Raw genomic sequence first — 18,227 nt, 5'->3', positions numbered from 1 at the left:
TATGCGCGAGATAGATGAGGTATAGCCACATCTCTTAAAAATCTGTTAAGATTTCTAAGATTTCAGGTGCTTTCCAGATTACCTAAGAAGACATGTCAGCTTTGATGAGAAGTGAAATTATAAACCATACGTAGATTTAGAAACCGCTATTTCAGAATTCTTTTAATAAGGTTTTTGTGGGGTGGGACACCAGGGTGTATTTAAAGATTTTGCAACAATGGACAAGAGATCTCTTTTTCTCTTCCTCTCCTTACTTCTCCACTTATGGTCCAGTCTTTCATGCGAAAAGATTTTGTGGTGCAGTTGACATATTCTTTTACATCTTTTCATGGTTTTGATAATTAGAAATGGCCTGTTTGATATCAGTTGAGGAATTATCTATATAATTCTTTAATCAACTATAAAACCTTCAAAATAGGTATGTGGCTTTTATTGGAGGTGAGTGGATGCTATGTTTGAAGTGGCAGAAAAACTGGTTGCAGCCTGCAATCTTTTATGGCCCCAGGTTAACTGTTTTTGGTGAGAAGGAAAAAAAAGTTCTCCCCTGGATTTGAGACTATAATTTTGCCGGAGCTGTGATGTATTTTGAGGTGAACAAGAGCTTTCATGCACAAGCTAGACTGTCTTGAAGCAAGGGTTACATGACATTCGTTGTGCTCTCAATGGAATCTTACTGCAAGTTTGACAAGTAGCAAATTTGACACCTTTAAATTGCTTTCAGTGACGTTTTTCTGTAATTCTATGTTGTGTTTTCCTGAAAGTACTGAAAAGGGGGGAATTGAAGGTAGCCTCAAGCAGCTGTGAATGAAGATGTAAGCGGAAGTATTGATAGGTGAAAGGGAGATTTGCAGCTCTGCATTTTGTATAATATTTGCACATAATAGTGCAATCTGTTTTGGAAAGGCATTAAACTGCACATAACTCACAAACTCTTTCCCCCCCAGCTTCTAAGGGGTCTTTAATAAATACGGTTAATATGGAAACACTATACCCTTGGCTGAAAATAAAAAAGAATTTATTTGATATTTTAATAATCACAAATAAAAACTTTGTAAAATTTGTAACAGTTAGTGAATAAATCTGCCCTGTAGTATTGCTGAATGACTGGAGGGTTTAATTACAGCACCCTTTTGGTTCCTTGTAAAGAGAGGGGTTTTTTTTTATTCCTTTTATGAAGTAAGTCAAGCCTATAGAGTCTTTTATAGTAAGTAGTGTGATTGTGTTGTAGTATGTTTTGGTGTGTCGTTGTTGTGTGTTGTGTGTCTCACCTCTTTTCTTCGTAAATTGGATGGTTTAGTTACATCAGAGGACTCAACCCACTCCCATGGATCCAGTGATGAAGGAAACAAATCATATGCCTAGGCATGAGTTGTGGCTTTTGCCTGTGTCTGAGGAAAATACACTGAATGTTACATTTTAGTGAACCTTTTGCATAACATGTTCCCTAGGAGAATTTTACCTGAGTTACTTCTTTCCTTTTTTATGTTTTATTTTTTTAATCTTAGTTTAGACATAAAGTGGTTGAAGAAGCAGGCATGTGCCTCCAAAGCTGTACAAAAAATCACTTGGTATTAGGCTGACAAACCTTAAATGCATGTCCTCTATGTTACTACTGCTTGATAGAACATTTTGGCTACCAGTTAAGTTTCTGGTTTTATTGAGAGTCTGAGTTTGTTTAGTGGAGGTACATTACATTATGGATTGCCAAAGAAATCTGACTTTTGAATTTCCCTATCATAGAACTCTTTAGAAGAGATTAAATATGAATTCATAAGGTAGTCTATGCTACACTGCACCTTTAAAAACAACTGATTGGTCTAAAGACTGAGTTTGTCATGACATAAAGCATTTTCTGGCCAGTATAACTACCAGTACCCTCTGGAAAAAGAGACTAAGAACAGGTTATGCTCCCAGGGTATGAAGAATTAAAACAAAAGAACATGAGCTTATTTGTCATGTAGAAATTGTGTTTTCCAGTTGCTGATAGCTCTTTTCTTCTTGTCTGCTTAGTGCAGCTTTTTTTATTCTTAAACCTCAGGCTGTGATTTCCTCCGAATTGAAGTGTAAGCAAATTCAGAATACATCATTATTCTAATAGAACATCCGGAAGGAAGCACCAGGTTTTGTTGGACGTTGTCAGTTGGTTCTTATAGCTATGCAATGATGGCCGGCCATGTCTGTAGAGAAAAGGACTACTATGCTTTGGTGGTGTTTCTTTTGGGACGGTTGATATGGAGAAACAAAGTTGAGCAGCTACAGAACTTGAACCAAGCAGACAGAACTGTAAGGTCCACAAATCAGCATACTGTTTTTCTGGCTCCAGTGTCCCATGTAGGGATCCAGGCACCTGGATACCACAGATTCGATGCTCTGCAGTTCACCAGAAAATTTTTCTCTTTAGAAATATTGCAGTTACAAAGATAAGACTCAGGTTCTGGCAGTGACATTTGATTGAGAAGTAGCTGGATGAAGCTTAGAGTAAGTAAGGCAGATATTACATTGCTAGAAAAAAAAAAAGACCTTCAAGGAACTGATCAGGGTTTTGGCCTTTCAGTTCCCTGAAAATCATTCTCTAACAGGTTTTAAAGTAATGCGATATTTCTGATGCCTGTGACACAGCTGTGTGTGGCTATGCAAGTAGTGTCCCTCTGACAACTTGCTCTAGTTGGTTGTAACATAGACAGATGTTTGGAAAGACTGGAACATCTGACAGATGCTGTGAAATTCTTTACAAGTACAGTTGGTAGATACTCTGGTGATAGGGGAAACACAGCATTAGCTTTCAATGCGATCTCTCTTCTGTGCATGTAATGTTGATCTTCAGAGATTGATGATAAATGAAACAGCTGTCCTGTTCCTGCATTGTTACTTTGATTCTGTTTAAATTAGTAGGGAAATTAAGCAAGATCTTGACTAAATCCCATGATCATTTACATTTAAATAATCGACTGTTTAGCTCTCTTGCAGAAAAACTGTTGAGATATGACTTCTGTATTCTCTGTAGAAAAAGGCATGTGTTCACAGTGTTCGTTAGCCACCTAAATTGTGTTAGATGCAGAATACCAAAACAGAGTGCCTAAGGTTCCAGTGTGGCTGGTACAGAGAAGACAGGAACTCCACGGAGTGAGATTTGGATACTCTTGAGTTCCATGCCTGAATTATATAGTGTAAATTCCTTTTTAGGTATTTGTTTCTTCACCATTGAATCATAGAATCGATTATGTTGCAGGAAACTTTTAAGATCAAGTCCAACCTTTACCCCAGGACTGCCAAGTCTGCCTCTGAGGGCCTCATGTACACTTTTTTTTTGACATTTCCAGGAACAGTGATTCCACCACCTCCCTGGGCAGCCTATTCCAATGCCTGACCACCCTTTCAGTGAAGAACTTTTACTTAATGGCTAATCTAAACCTCCCCTGTCACAGCTTCAGGCTGTTACCTCTTGTTGTATTGCTTGTTCCTTGAAAGAAGAGAGAGGCCAGCTTCTAGCTCCATCTTCCTTTCAGGCAGTTATAGAGAGTGATAAGGTCCCCCCTGAGCCTTCTCTTCTCCAGACTAAGCACCCCCAGGTCCCTCAGCCGTTCCCCATCACACTGGTGCTCCAGACACTTCACCAGCTCTGTTGCCCTTCCCTGGACCTGCTCCAGCACCTCAATGTCTCTCTTGTAGTGAGGGGCCCAGAACTGAACACAAGATTTGAGGTGCAGCCTCACCAGTGCCCAGTACAGGGGCAGTACATGGCCCTGCTGGCCACACTATTGCTGATACAGGCCAGGATGCTGTTGGCCCTCTTGTCTGCCTGGGCACAAGATGGATCATGTTCAGCTCCATCAATCAGCACCCCCAGGTCCTTTTCCATGAGCAGCTTTCCAGCCACTCTGCCCTAGTCCTGTAGCATTGCATGGGGTTGCTGTGGCCCAAGTGCAGGATCCAGCACTTTGCCTTGTTGAACCTCAAGCAATTGGTCACAGCCTATTGATCCAGCCTGTCCAGATCCTTTTGGTTAGTGACTGCCTTTCTGTTGCACAATGTATAAATTAAGCAAATATTTTAGGTATTGTATCATTATAATAATAGTGTTGCATTAAATTTCAGTTTTGTGCCAACATGTTGCTCAGAACTTTTGTGAAGTTTTGTTTCACTAAAAAAATGGAGGTTTATTATTATCAGCGCTTGGCATCTGTGTCTACATTAAAGTTCACTTCTGTCTATCTCAAATTAAGAAAAGTGTCTGTAAAGGATCAGCCCATTTCTGCAAATCACTCTCTTGCAGACGTGTCAAGTTTTCTACTAGGGTATTGCTGCTGTTCACTTTTTAGTGTTAGTCCCCAGGAGTGCAGTGCCAGATTCAGACATACAAAGAATAGCCCATATCCAAATCATAGTTTAGATAGTTTGACAGCTGTCAAATACATACTTTTTTTTCCTACCTCAATGTTACAACATATGCTACTCCCCAAGGGAGACAAAAGCTTTCTGTGAATAACCTTATTGCTTGGCTTCTGTTGAGATGGCTGAGTGCTGCTGAACTGTGTTCTAAAAATTACTGTGGCATATAAGCCTGTACATTCACTCATGTGTCTACTGTCGGGCTTTTCCAGAATCCTTAATGTGGTTGACAGAGCAAAAGTAGTTGAAATAAATACCTTTGCATGTTGTCACTGTAGCTCCTCATCCACTGTTCAACTCGTTGTATCACCATTCTCCTCACTAAGTGTCTAATTATGTTAATAGACTTTCTGACGCTTTTTTCCCCAGTTATGAAGTGGTTGTCTGATGGCTTGTAGATGAACTGAAAGACCTGGTCATGCTCAAAAATGAGCAACTGCCATTACAGAAGCTACAGGTTATAGCAAGGATCTGCAGGACTAAGTGAAAAAGAGTGGGCAAAGTTTTAGATATTAGGACCAAGATATTACAGTGAGAAGGTACAGGATTATGTGGCACTGGGAATTTAGTAGTTCTGCCAGTATTCATTGATGGAGCAGAAACTTTTAGGGATGAAAACTGCATTGAGTCAAATTCCTCTCTTATTTAAACAATGTTAATTTGATGTTTGTGAGTGTGTTGCTTTTTTCTTTCTTATTCTTTCAGTGGTGATTATGTAGGAGAGAAAATCTAGTCTATTGCTTTGGTTGTTCTAAGTAGAAGAGTTATTTTCAGATAGAAGTGATAAATCTCATTAATTATTCACATTTTAATTAGTTCTTATTATTTTCTTGCTAGGGGCTGACAATATCAGGAAGTACTGGAGTCGTTACTACCAAGGATCCCAAGGAGTAATATTTGTGTTAGACAGTGCCTCCTCTGAAGATGATCTAGAAACTGCTAGGAATGAACTGCATTCTGCTCTCCAGCACCCACAGTTATGTACTTTGCCGTTTTTAATACTGGCCAATCATCAAGACAAGCCAGCAGCTCGCTCTGTACAAGAGGTATGTTAATGTGGCAGTGTTTTGCCTGGTTTTATTTGCTATCTGCACATCACTGACCCAGTATAAATTATTACCCTGACATCCTAGTTATGGACTGGCCTCAGTTACTCTTCACTGTAAGTATGCAGACCAAGAACAGTCCCAGCCCTTAAGAACTTAGTCCAATGCACTTTGTGCAGGCTTAGTTGTTCTGGAAAACAGCCAAGTAATACTTGGATGCAAATGGTTCCCCTGCTTTCACCATATTTTGCTTAAGGGAAAAAAGGCGTTTTTAAACTACTCTTATCAAATGTTGCTGGGACAGTGATTTTTTGTTAATCTTGTTTTTTTGTTTGCTGTTAAGTCTTGCACTGTCCCATTACTCCATTCTTTGCAACTGCTTAAAGCAATATATCGTAGCCAGAGGTTGTCTTTTATGTAAAAGCTTTTTTCTGAACTGCTGTCTACTGATGTGGAAACAGAGTTGCAGTTCTTGTTCTGAAGTCCTTAACTTGTTCTGATTTTCTTCCTTAAGGAGTAGTGTCTTTGTCTAACTTGTAGCTATCACATAGTAAATTATATAATTGTTCTATTCAGTATACCTTTTGCTTTTAAGTTTCTGAAAAATTCATCTTACCTACATTCCTATTATGTCACATATATTTGAGGAAATGCTGAAAGTTACTGATTCTTCATGAGAAGCTCTCTTTATTCTTCTGAGGTTTGTAGGAAGAAGTTACAATTTGGTTGTGTCATTCTGTTCATAAATGTCATCTAAAGGACTCTTCCTATTAAAGATTGTATGTGAAATCTCTTTGTTCTGTGAGTGGTGTTTTTTATTACAGCAGAGTGAAAACTAGTTCAGCACCTTGCTGTGTGGCTGCATTGCATCTAAACTTGGTGCCTTCTCAGATGCACTTTGTCTAAGATATTAAAATCTGATCTTTTTGAAGAATGCCAGTGGAGTTCAATGCAAAACTTACTGATCTGTAGGATAACTGCTATTTGTACAGTATTGTTATAGTTAGTTATACATACTTTCTGTACTGCTTTATTGGTATTAATACTTCCTTTCTTAGTCAAAAGAAATAGTGGATGGAAAGTTAAGCTTATTACTTGTTAAGAAGGATAAGTGTAAATGTGACTGGAGAACAGCAATGTTTTTAATATGAGAGCAAGAGAATAAGCGATAACTGCTTTAGCTACACTGTAAAATGTTTTATGAAATTGCTGACCCTTATCTCCAAAAATCTGTGCTTAGGAAAAAGAAAGAATACAGGAGAGGGCAGGGGGAATTTGGGTTTAGTTACAAGTTACATAAAAAGTAAACTGAAATAATGCAGGGATAGAATCTGCAAGTTTGAAGTTTTGTTCATCTAAAAACAGATTTAGGAAGAAGTATTTAAAGGAGATGTAATGCGAATTTTTAGATATCAGTTTATTTATTTCCTCCAGTTTATTGTGCAGTGTGAAAGCAAAGCATGTATTCCTAAATCTTCCACTTAAAAACTGACGATATTCTGAAACACAACTGTTTTAATTTTATTAATACAAATATACCCAAGGTGTTTTGATTTTTACTTTTTTCATACAGCAATATAGATTACAGTTTCCATCAATGGAAATGCTTTTTTCACATGATTTAAAATTATTTTTTTTACTACCTTTTTCTTTTTAAAAATGCCCAACTTAGTTTAAAGTTAACTGAGGATTTTGACTATAAATAATGTTCAAGAAATGTTCTTTGTCCATTTTCATAAGAATAGTGAATATAATGCCAGGTACTTTGTTTTACAGCAAATTTTACGTGTAACTCTCTGTTTTGGAATTGAGCCTGCATGGATAGACTTTTGAGCCTGAACTGAATCTTTTGCGTATTTAGAGTTAACATTTCTTCTCTTTTATTGGCAGTACCCTTATTTTCTCCTCATCCATCATTACCAGTTACTTGATACCTCAGCAGAGGAGTAGGTCTTTACATGCTTACAATATCATTTAAATATGTTTCTACTGCATGCCCTTAAAAAAAAAAAAAAAGTCTTTCAGTATATTATCATAGCAAACAAATATTGATTGCTTTGAGTCTTTATGAAATGCTGAATGCAAGAATTTTATTAAATGTGTACAGCTTATGCATATTCTCAGGAAAAATAACCCTCTATCAAGAGCTCAGTATATGTCTTTGAAATGCTTTACTTAAGAATAGTGGTGATCAAAGTTACAAAAACAGCTAAGGAGAATGCCACAAAGTTGTTCTTACGTTTGCTGTGTATGCAAAGTGGGATCATTATTTGGTCAGTATGGCTGATGTTAAAATAGAAATTTCTTGCTTTCCCAGAGTCTTTGCTCTGCTGTTGTCGTCATTATAGGCATTTGAAATGAAAGTAAAATGCTGAATCATAAGACCTTCCCATATTTCAAAAAGAGCATATTTTGGGATTTAACAAAAATAATGTTAAGCATTAAGTGTTTTATTAAACATTTTAGCAGAACTAAGTCCATTAATTATAGGTATTTCCTTGCTTTTTTACGTATCAGAATACAGATGAAATTTAGAAGTATGTATGCATTCTCCTATGCAACAGATTGCCTTTCCTTAATGCACATGAAAAGACTCCTTGGAGTATAATTAAAGAAAATGTCTGAGTTGAGTGGTGCGTAATAGGAATTGTACAAAAAATATTTATCTACAACAAAAATCCCTCACAAAACTGTACAAGTGCCAAGCAGTTTCTGCAGCAGATGTTAGTTATATTTATTGTTGGGAAGTACAGTTGTTCCAGTTTTTCAAAATTTTCTATTTTATTTTAGTGTGTTTTCTCCATGCTTTACTTAGGTAGAAATTATACTGTAGAAGCTGCACGTTGTAAATATTAAGCAATGTCATGAGTAGTTCAGTTCAGAACTATAATGGCTATTTGTAAGAATATCTAAAGAACTTGTTTAATTTATGAAATGTAATTTAACCTAATTCATTTTTTAGGCATGATTGGAGAGTGTATTTCATATTATTGAAGTAATCAGGAGAAATTACAGGAGAAGCTAAGTCAAAATACTACTAAGTAAATATAAACCTTTTTTCCTGTGTTCAGTTGCTGGTTGGCTGTTCCCTAGTTTTTTGTTTTGTTGGGTTTGTTTTGTTTTGTTTTGTTTAATTTTGAAACAAAATTAAGAAAGCAAACTTGACATTTCATTCTAGAAACCATAAATCAAGATGCCAATTTAAATGTTGTGCCTATTGCTTCTCTTATGTCAGCTGCTGTGGTGTTTATGTTCCAGTATCAAACTTCCTTGTAAGTTTTGCTGTTCTTGTGACAGTAGCACATATTTAAGTGTTTTCAGATAGCTGCTAAGTGATTTCAGCTGAGCCATGCTGAAATAAAGACTGTGTATATTAACCAGACTGTAAATCTCAGCCGAAAGTATTTGAGTTGATGGGTATGCTGCAAAATTTTTAGACTAAAATCACAGTGATGAAGATTAATAATGTATAAGTCAGTTCTGACTGCTGTTTTGGAAATCTCCTGAATTACTAAATAAAAAGAGTTACAAGTGAAAATAAATTTAATTACTTAGCAGATGGAAGATGGTAGCAAATCAGTTTGGCCACTGTTTCCTAAATACAGGGTTCAATTCTGAAACAGTGTACCTAATTACATATATATTTTTAAATAAGTATCTTGGTGATGGGATATGCTTTTGCTTTTCCATCACAAAAGCACTTCTGATTATAACAACTGTTTTTGATTAGTCAGATTTCTGTTAAAAGCTTAGAATATTACAGGAGATTTATGGTGATAAAAGCACTGTAAATTGATTTGCAAGGGAACAGCAGCATTACTTTGATTACCAACTGGTTGATTTTTATTTTGGAATTTGTGCTGCTTTGTGTAATAGTATTGGAAGCTGGATATTGCAGTGGATTCCTGTGATTTGAACCAGTATACAAGCTGAGAGTTTCTTTCCTCCAAGGCCAGAGCGGTATTTCAGAGTTGCAGATAGGATGCACTGGAAGTTGTCCATAGCCACTGTATTTTAGGAATAGGCTATGATGAGCAAACAAACAGTCGCTTGAATCTGTTGTAGGCTTGTGGAAGCCATGAAGGACTGGCCAAAGGAGAAACACAATTGGGATCAGGAGGCTTTGCCAGTTCAGTGGTGAAGCTGCTACGTGTTTTGGCAGCATTTGGTTTTGGGGAGTTTCTTTGGTTTTTACATTTAAGGCTGTTTTCAAGATTGTCGCTGGACTAGATGATCATTCTAGGTCCCTTCCAACTGAACTATTGTAGTCTAAGATCACATATGTAAAGACATTCATAGAGTATAACCATTTGCTGCATTTTATTTTACTTATCTGAAAGTGCAGGCAATTAGTGGATTTCTTTTATCTATAAAAGTTGCTGATCACTAGTACCAGGGGAAGCCATTGAATATATGTTCTAAATTACCATTTTAAAAAATGCTAGAACTTTTAAAACATAGGCTTGCTAGTAGACAGTATATCAAAAGTCTTCTCAGTCTATTTTAAGATTGTATTGTCTTTCTAAATATTGTTGTCAGGAAGATAGGTGAAAAGGTAATGACTGCACTGATCACAAGTGCTTTTTTTCCTCTTGTCTACTATTTCTTACTTTATAGTTGTGATACTGATATGTGTGTGAAACTGCAGAGGAAGGTCTTTCACATTTTCCTTTTCTCTTTGACAAAGCTAGAATAAAAATATCTTTGAATTACAAATAATATTTTCAAAAGCAAGTGTGAAAAGTTGATCCCAGTTTTACTTAGATTGTGATGTATTTATCTGAGAATATTTTAATGCATTTTGATCTTGAGTCACGGACAGTGTTTAATTTGGTTTTCTGCTAGCAGAAAAGTGGAGGATGACTCCTGTGAAGAGCCACCTTAGGGATGTGAGGGCTAATAATCTGTTATCCTGCCAGTTTCTTCTCTGTTGTTTATGTCTGGAAACAATTTTGTAGATAAATAATGTCTTTTTGATGCCTTAAGAGTCTTAAAGCTAAATAACCACTGCACGAGAATGTCCAGGTTTGTCAGTATCTGTGGAAGCTCTTACTGGTGCCGGGGAGCTGGAGCACATTTGAAACTGCGCTGTCTGGGCCTGCTGATGCTTTATGGCCCAAGCTGACTGCATATGTCAGGCTTAATTCTAAGGTGTTATTACTTCTTTTTATTTTGGCGTCTTCATAATAATTTGCCATAGTTCAAGCCTTTTGTAGTTTCAGCTAGTTAGGGGAAAATGGTTTCTTTTTGGAAATCCTGTCAATATACCAGTTCTAGACATCATTACTTAATAGTCTGGAAAACTGTTTTGAACAGTGACACGTGAGGAGGTTTAGCTTCAGTGAGTATGCATGAGCATATCTCAGCTAACAGTTTTGAGCAGATAATGCCTCCACCAGCAGATACTACAAAAACTTAGCCCAAAACCAAGAATGAAAATGGAGGTTCTCTCTGCAGCCTGTCCCATCCTCACCCCAGTCAAGCCTCTCAAATTAGCTCACCTAACCGAATTCTTAAAGACCAGCTGTTACAAATCTGTGTACTTTATGACAAGGACATGCATAGCAAAGTTAAATCAGGGGCAGATTTTTGGTTTCCCAAGAAACTGTTTCTGAAACTATTTATCTTCAGATTACTGCAGCAAATAGCCAAAATATGGATTCCTACCCTGTTTTGAGATCATAGTGACCTTAATGACCTTAATATTTGCAATCCCCTCACTGCAAATACTTCTTCTCGTCCAAGGTGTATCCCCTGATATTTGAAGATTTGTTTTGGAGCTGGACTCTGCTATTTTGAGTATTGGCTGCTTCCTTCACAACTGTGGCTGTTGCAGGAACAGAGGAGTTATTTGTCAGACTTCAGTTATGAACACATTTGCAGGAGAGGAGGAAATTATTAAACTGATGCTTAGGAAATATTAATTCTGCCTTGTTTTGAACAATGCAGAAGTAACTCTTATTTACATGTGTCATAGGAACTCCTGTTCTGATTACAGAATTTTTTCAGACCTGTTAGGAAGATGTTTTAGATACAAAAAGATTCTAAAATAAAATAATGGAAATAAAATGCAATATACAAAGATAAACAATTTAAAAAGTAATCCCTGCGTAGATTCACATCCCAGCTAGATGTGAACAGCAAAACAATTTCATCAATTTCATACAGTTGCAAGACTGTTCAATGTGAATATTTAGCAGGTCATGTTTGCTTTAATCATTGCATGGTTAGATGATCATACGAATAGCAAGTTGAGTAGTAAATATTTATTACTGCAAAATGCAAGTGACCATATAAAGAAATTAAAATGAGAAACTGAAAATCCTGGAAGAAGCTGGATTTGTCTGTTCTCTTTGAGTCCTGGTATGGGAGGAAATAATGGTGAGCAAAAAAGAAATTAAGATGATCTGAAAAGGAACTGTAAAATTATTTTAAAGGGTTTTTAAATTAATTTGTCTAGAATGGCCGTACTTTTTCTAAAAATCCCCTTATAATAAATGGTGACATGAAGAATCCAAACAGTAAGAATAATTTTTGTGTACGTGGATGTCTGTTTAAATTATGCTTTACTATAAACAAAGCCATGGCAGATAAAAATCCCAATATATTTTTATTAGATCAAAAGAACAATTGGAATTGTTGGTAATTTTTAGATGGATAATGCTGCTTACAAATAACTGTGCTATACCAATGTACGTGGCTAATTTAACAAAGAAAAGTGTATCTCTGAATAGTGAATTCCTAGTCCTGCTCTTGACAAAGAAGTAAGTACTGCATTCAGCTCTGAGGCCCCCAGCATAAGAAGGATGTGGACCTGTTGGAGCGAGTCCAGAGGAGGGCCATGAAGATAATCAGGGGGCTGGAGCACCTCTCCTGCGAAGAACGGTAGAGAGAGTTGATCTTGTTCAGCCTGAAGAAGAGAAGGCTCAGAGAAGGCTCCTCTCAGGGAAGCCTTAGAGCAGCTTCCAGTACCTAAAGGGGCCAACGAGAAATCTGGAGAGGGACTTTACAAGGACAGGTAGTAACAGGACAAAGGGGAATGGCTTTAAACTGACAGAGGGGAGATTGAGATTAGATATTAGGAAGAAATTCTTGACTGTGAGGGTGGTGAGACACTGGAACAGGTTGCATGAGAGCTGGACATAGAGATGATGGCATACATGTGAGACTTCAGGAAACAATGATGTGTTTTCAAGTGACAGGATAGGGAAGGGATCATCATTCTGGATACATGTTACTGGGGCAGTGTTGCGGTTGTCAAAGACCAAGAAGGAAAGACCTACTATTATAAGGTGAGATGAAATCCTTTCCTATCCATTTTCAGTTCTGAACTGTTTGAGTTTTTGGTTTTTTGTTTGGTTAGGTTTTTCTCTTCCCAGGATTCCTTCAAGCCATTATGCTTTTGTAAAAATCTCAGATGCTCTGTGGGTGTAAGGAAAGCCAAAAATCAAAGAATGTTCCTAGGTTTTGAGCTCAGTGTTGGACAGGACATTACAGTTTTTGAAAATTGGATAATCCAGACATAAGGAGTGACAGGAGGAATGGAAGGGGACTGGTGACAAAATCTTGTGTACCTTTTTCCCTGCCATCGCCAAAGACTTTACTGGCAGTAAAGCAGAAGAGATGAGTAGAGAGCAATCTGCGGTTGAAACAGAAAGGAAGAATGGAAGGGAGTTCAGGAAGTTTGAAAGCCATGAAGAGTCCCATAGTTCAGGGAGGATGAGGATGGAGTACTGCTGAGTTTTTGCTTCAAGCAGTCCATTAGTCCATCCTTCTGTGGGGATGGATGTATGCTGAGAACTGAGTCCATTATTTCTACAGTCCATTATTTCTACAGAAATCTCTTCTATCCAGTGCATAATGACATTTGGTTCAAAAAGAGGAAGCCATTCTCCCAACCCTTCTTGCAGTGATACAGTAGCAGATGCAGACCTCGCCCTGGAGAAACGTTAGTTACCCACTCCCTAGCATCTGTGAACAGTCATCTCTATGAGACCAGGAGCAGAGTTTTGAATATAATGATGTTGTTCTGATAAGGATTTGTTGATACTGCAGCATATCATTAGTCATGCTAGAATCTTTATAGGCATAAAATTTTCTCAAAATAGTTTACATGTTTAGAAAATCTGTTACATCAGTCTGACATGAAACAGTAACTTGTTCTGGTGGAATCTGAAATGACCAAAATTTTAGTTAGTTTGGAAAAGAATTGTTAGTGAAGGATCATACAAATAAACTAGGAAACCTATTAAACAAACAAACAAACAAACCAAAATAACAAACCCCAAACCTACAAAAAAGAGGAAAACTGAGGAATTTTTTTTTCATGAAAATCTGTTAATATATTATTCAGATTTACACAGGTTTTGGTTTTTTTCCCTTTTTCTTTTTTTTTTTTCCTAACATTTACAAAAATAGACTATTGACAGTACATTGAGTAATCCATGACTGTGTGTATGAGGAATTTCTCAGTAACTTTTCTGATATTCTCTGTTAGCTTTGGTTGTTCGAGTTCTGCTCAAGTGTAGGGTTGCAAGGGTCAGAAATACTGTTTTAAAACTAAAGACTCAATATTTGTGTGTAGGCCTTTTTACAGTTAATGCACACTGAAGTTCTTTATTCACATACTAATATGCACTGTGAGGAATCTAGCAAACTGTTAAAAAGCCAGCAAAAACCCCAACCTGCATCAGTGAATGAGCTTTTCTGAAAAGGCTGTTCATCTTATCCACACGTACGTATAGAGGAGGATAATTGGGATTACTGCATATATTGTTATAAGTTTGCTATGACTTCATTATTTATTTAAAATTAAGTTGTCCCATCTGTTTCTCTGTCAACACAGGTTTATTCTGTAAAATTCCAATATTTTTCATAATGTATTATTACAACATTTGCATTCTCATTTTGTTTTTTATTTTACTATCATAGTAAATGCGAAGAAATTATTTACTGAAATTCTATAAAACATTTGAGTATTTTAAGGATTCCTTTCTTTTGATTTTCTATAGCTTTGTTCTGTTGCAGTAATGCTTTTGCAACAGACCATATATGAACTACAAATCTACAACCAAATACTGTCTTCTGATTTAGATACCTTTCTTCTTCTTTCCTAATTATGCCTCTACTTGTGACTGAGGATTAAGGAAGTAAGAGAGTGAAATTTGAGTTACTCTATGGCAGAAAAATAAAGGTCCTCAGAGTTGTAAATGAAAATATGTTCTGTCACCAATACTGCAGGAAGCACTTGGGGTCCCAGTAGTTGCAGCAGTGTCTTCATTGGTGGTACAATGTATATTTATTGTTTTAAAAATACATAACTCATTTTTATTTTAAATAAAATGAGTTATCTATGTGATTTTTTTAAAATGTGTTATGTAGGTTAATGTTGTCCTATTTGGGTAAGTAGATACTATCCAAAGTTGCTTTCAAAAGCACATGTGTGCACAAAGCCTTGTTAAACAGCTAGTACTCGTCACTGAGTAATTTGGTATGTTCTGTGTATCAAAATTCATTAATTACGGATAGAGCTGCTATTTTAGTTTTGTTTTTGACTTTTCTGTGATTTTTCTTAGTTGTCTTTAATAAGTTGGTATATGTTCTTAAAAGATGACAGAAGCTGCAGGAATGGTGCTGCACATTCTTCAAGTATTGCACGTGCCTGCACATCTGTCATGTACCAGAAGAGCTCAAACTATGTAATTCTGGTTGGCTACTTTTTTCTGTGGAAATAATACCTGTATCATTTCTAATGAAGTTCAGAATGTATAATTTGTTTAAATTAAAGTCATAATTGAATGAAGATTGACTTTTAACTACATTCTTAAATAATTAAATATTTATGTAATGGAGAGAAAATCCACATTATTTTCCATTATTATTGCTTTTGCTAATTTTATAAGGTAATTTTGAGGTTCATTGAAATCTCAGTCTTAGCACTTAAAAAATGATCTTACTCTTAGAAAATCTTCTGAAAAACAAGGTATTCCATTTTAAAGCCAAAATGGAGTGTTGTTAAGGGGGAGAAAAAGCTTAGTATCTTTGTATTCTGATTTATTATACAGAAGGCTGTTTTTTAACAAAAAAGGGCTTTTTTTCTTTTTTCCCTCCGCTATTCTCAGTCTCTTTTGATCATTGATCTGGGTGACCCCACGCTCAGGGGTTTTTTCTTCATTTGACATGGACAGATTTTTGAAGTATAGCTCTCCTTTGGGAACCTCGGGCAGTTCCACTTGACTAACTTGTGATCTAATGAGCAGTAATGCAGGGTTACAGTGACCATTTTGTTTGCTTTGAGGGAGGATGGCTAGACAGAGAGTGGGAGAGAGGCGGTGTCTGTGGAGAAAAAAGATGCAGGGTGATCGAACAGTGTGAAAAAGACTTGTTAGCCCACATTAGTGTGCCTGATTTACTTCACAACAGGTCAGGAAAGGCCAAAGGCAGGGTTGTCATTAAATTGCAAAGTTGAAAATCCTGGTATTCAAAAGCATTCAGATTTCTGAAAGTTGTAAATTAGAAAGTTTGTGGTTCATGTTGAATTTGCCAGGAAGATATACAGAAGTACCAGCTTCCTTAAAACATGAAAGGTACATTATAAAATCATGCTGTAAATATAAGAAGAAAACCAGCTTTTTAAAGTACTTTCATGGTTGACTGTTTTACAATGAGACTGGGTGCGAAAGAAAGGCCAAACACTAACAAGGTCGTTGCACTTTCTTTATGAGCCCTGGGGACCCCTTAATTATGTGCCCGTGCTGCTTATTTTGAGATCTGTAGAGTGTATGTGTATGTGTGTTCGTATAATATATTTTTTTTGTTTGTATTTATTAAATACATACTCATGTATATATACAGATATGCATATATATGTCAAAATAAAAATCTAGCACCAGTTGCCCAATGTGAATTTGGAGTCCTCTGGAGCGTTTTATGATTATTATTTTTCTTAGATCCTTTATTGTTTCTCTTGAACGAAAATTAAACGCTAATCTTCATGCCACTGGCCATGAAATTGAAAAAGATTTACCTTAAATTTACATTTATGAATGCAGAGACTAAAAGAACACCATTCTCTTTGTGTTCTGAGAAACTGTTTTTCCCAAAAGAAAAGGTTATTTCCTAACAATTGTACTTGACTTGGCAGCTTTGTCATCTTTGGTTAATATCTGCAGATATTTTATTGCTGCTTTTTAATTGCAAAAAGAGTAAATTAGAGCTGCATATTTCTGAATTTACATTTCCTCTTCTGTTACATTCACTTACTTAGCAGTGTCCTGAATCTCCATGATTTGAAGAGTACAACTGCCATGCAAAATATCCTTTTAAGCTGTTGCACTGATAGGCTTTAACTCATAGCAAACTCCTGTCATTGCTATTTCTGATCTGGCTGGCTTTTGTAAAAATTGAAGTGCATGCAGCCTTTTAACTATATTATCATTGTGCATTGAAGCAGTAGGTAATAAAACAAATGGGTGGTCTTAGGGGTAAAGTACTTTCTCCTGTCTGCTACCAGAAGTTTCACTAATTGATTCTTACTCCTGCTGGCTGTCAAAAATCAGATTTCCACAACTGGCATACAACTGTGTTAACTTTCAGATTGTACTACGTGGACAGAGTTTGTTGTCTTGATCTTTGTGTATCTCATGAAGACTTGTAAGTATACAAAGTTAAATGTCTGAGAACAGCTGACCATAATTCATAGAATTTTTCTTTTCTGACTTTAGGAACTGTGCTCCCATTGATCATTCAAATAATTCCATTGGCATTAAGGGAGTGTCTTGACTTGGTTAAAAGGAAGACAATAAGATGTCAGGCTAATCATGTTGAACATTAGCTTTTGGTTTTTACTTGCATTGGATTATGTATTAACATGTGCTGCCAGATTATTTTTGATTTATCTTGAGCCTCTTATGTTTCAAGTGAACATATGTTACAGTTTTAACTCCTGATAAACTTAAGTTTACATGACAGTTGAACATGGGAAACAAAGTATGTTCTCTGTCTACAGTGCTGCATTTCTCAGTGACTTTCACAGTGTGTCACTCTTGTTTTTACCACATTGTAAAATTCACTTATTAATGGATTTTTGGTGCTGTTTAAAAATAAATTAAGTCTGTATCATGTTCAAAGTAGCTTAGTGGTTTTGAGACTTGAAGACTAGTTTCAAAAAATTTTACTAGGATGCATCTCCATGTTCTCTATATTTTAACTGATGGCTAGTTGCAGCAACTTGGTGGAGGTACATTCTAGGAAAGTCTGCAGTTGACTAGCTTTCTCTGTAGCTTTAGGTCATGTTGGTCAATGGAAATTTATTAGGGCATAAAATGCTGGAAAAATGTTTAACAAATCAGAACACTGAATCAAAACACACTTAAGCTTTACTACTATTCTGTTTCCATTGACTCTGTCCGTTCCCCAAATAACATTGTCTGTGCAGTGTCTATGCACTCTTTATTAGCTCTGCTATTTGATTTAATTATTCAGTTACTCAGTGTGTCTGAATTAAGTCATCTCCGCCAACCTGCTTATTACAAAGCATTTGGTCAATGAGAAGAAACTAATGTCCTCTCGCTGGACTCATTTTTAAGGGTGTTTGGGAATCAAGACACTGGAGCAGTATTTCAAAATTGGCTTGTAGGTGAAAGTCAATCCAAGAATAGATTAATATACTGATACTGACAGTTGCAGGCCGTGAAAGAGTAAACGTTACCCACCTGAAGAAACAGTAAACTTTAATATATTCTTGCTGGATTTCTTAGAGACATGAATAATTCTTGTAACATGGTGTATAGC

General features: G+C 36.3%; 1 protein-coding gene across 3 annotated transcripts in view; it reads left to right on the top strand.

Annotated features, from left to right (window-relative positions):
• ARL15 (ARF like GTPase 15) overlaps positions 1 to 18,227 on the top strand; it is a gene marked incomplete at both ends in the record, with an annotated part of 216,528 nt that overhangs the window by 87,580 nt on the left and 110,721 nt on the right. For all 3 annotated transcript variants that reach the window (XM_080636792.1, XM_080636791.1, XM_080636790.1), the window contains one exon: positions 5,227 to 5,435. In XM_080636792.1, coding sequence (XP_080492918.1) covers positions 5,227 to 5,435 — 209 coding nt within the window. The remainder of the gene's footprint in view (positions 1 to 5,226; positions 5,436 to 18,227) is intronic.

This window comes from Psittacula echo, assembly GCF_963264785.1.
Source record: "Psittacula echo genome assembly, chromosome: Z".
NCBI lineage: Eukaryota > Metazoa > Chordata > Aves > Psittaciformes > Psittacidae > Psittacula > Psittacula echo.
The sequence above is the reverse complement of the archived record's forward strand: the minus strand, read 5'-3'. Positions and strand labels throughout refer to the sequence as shown.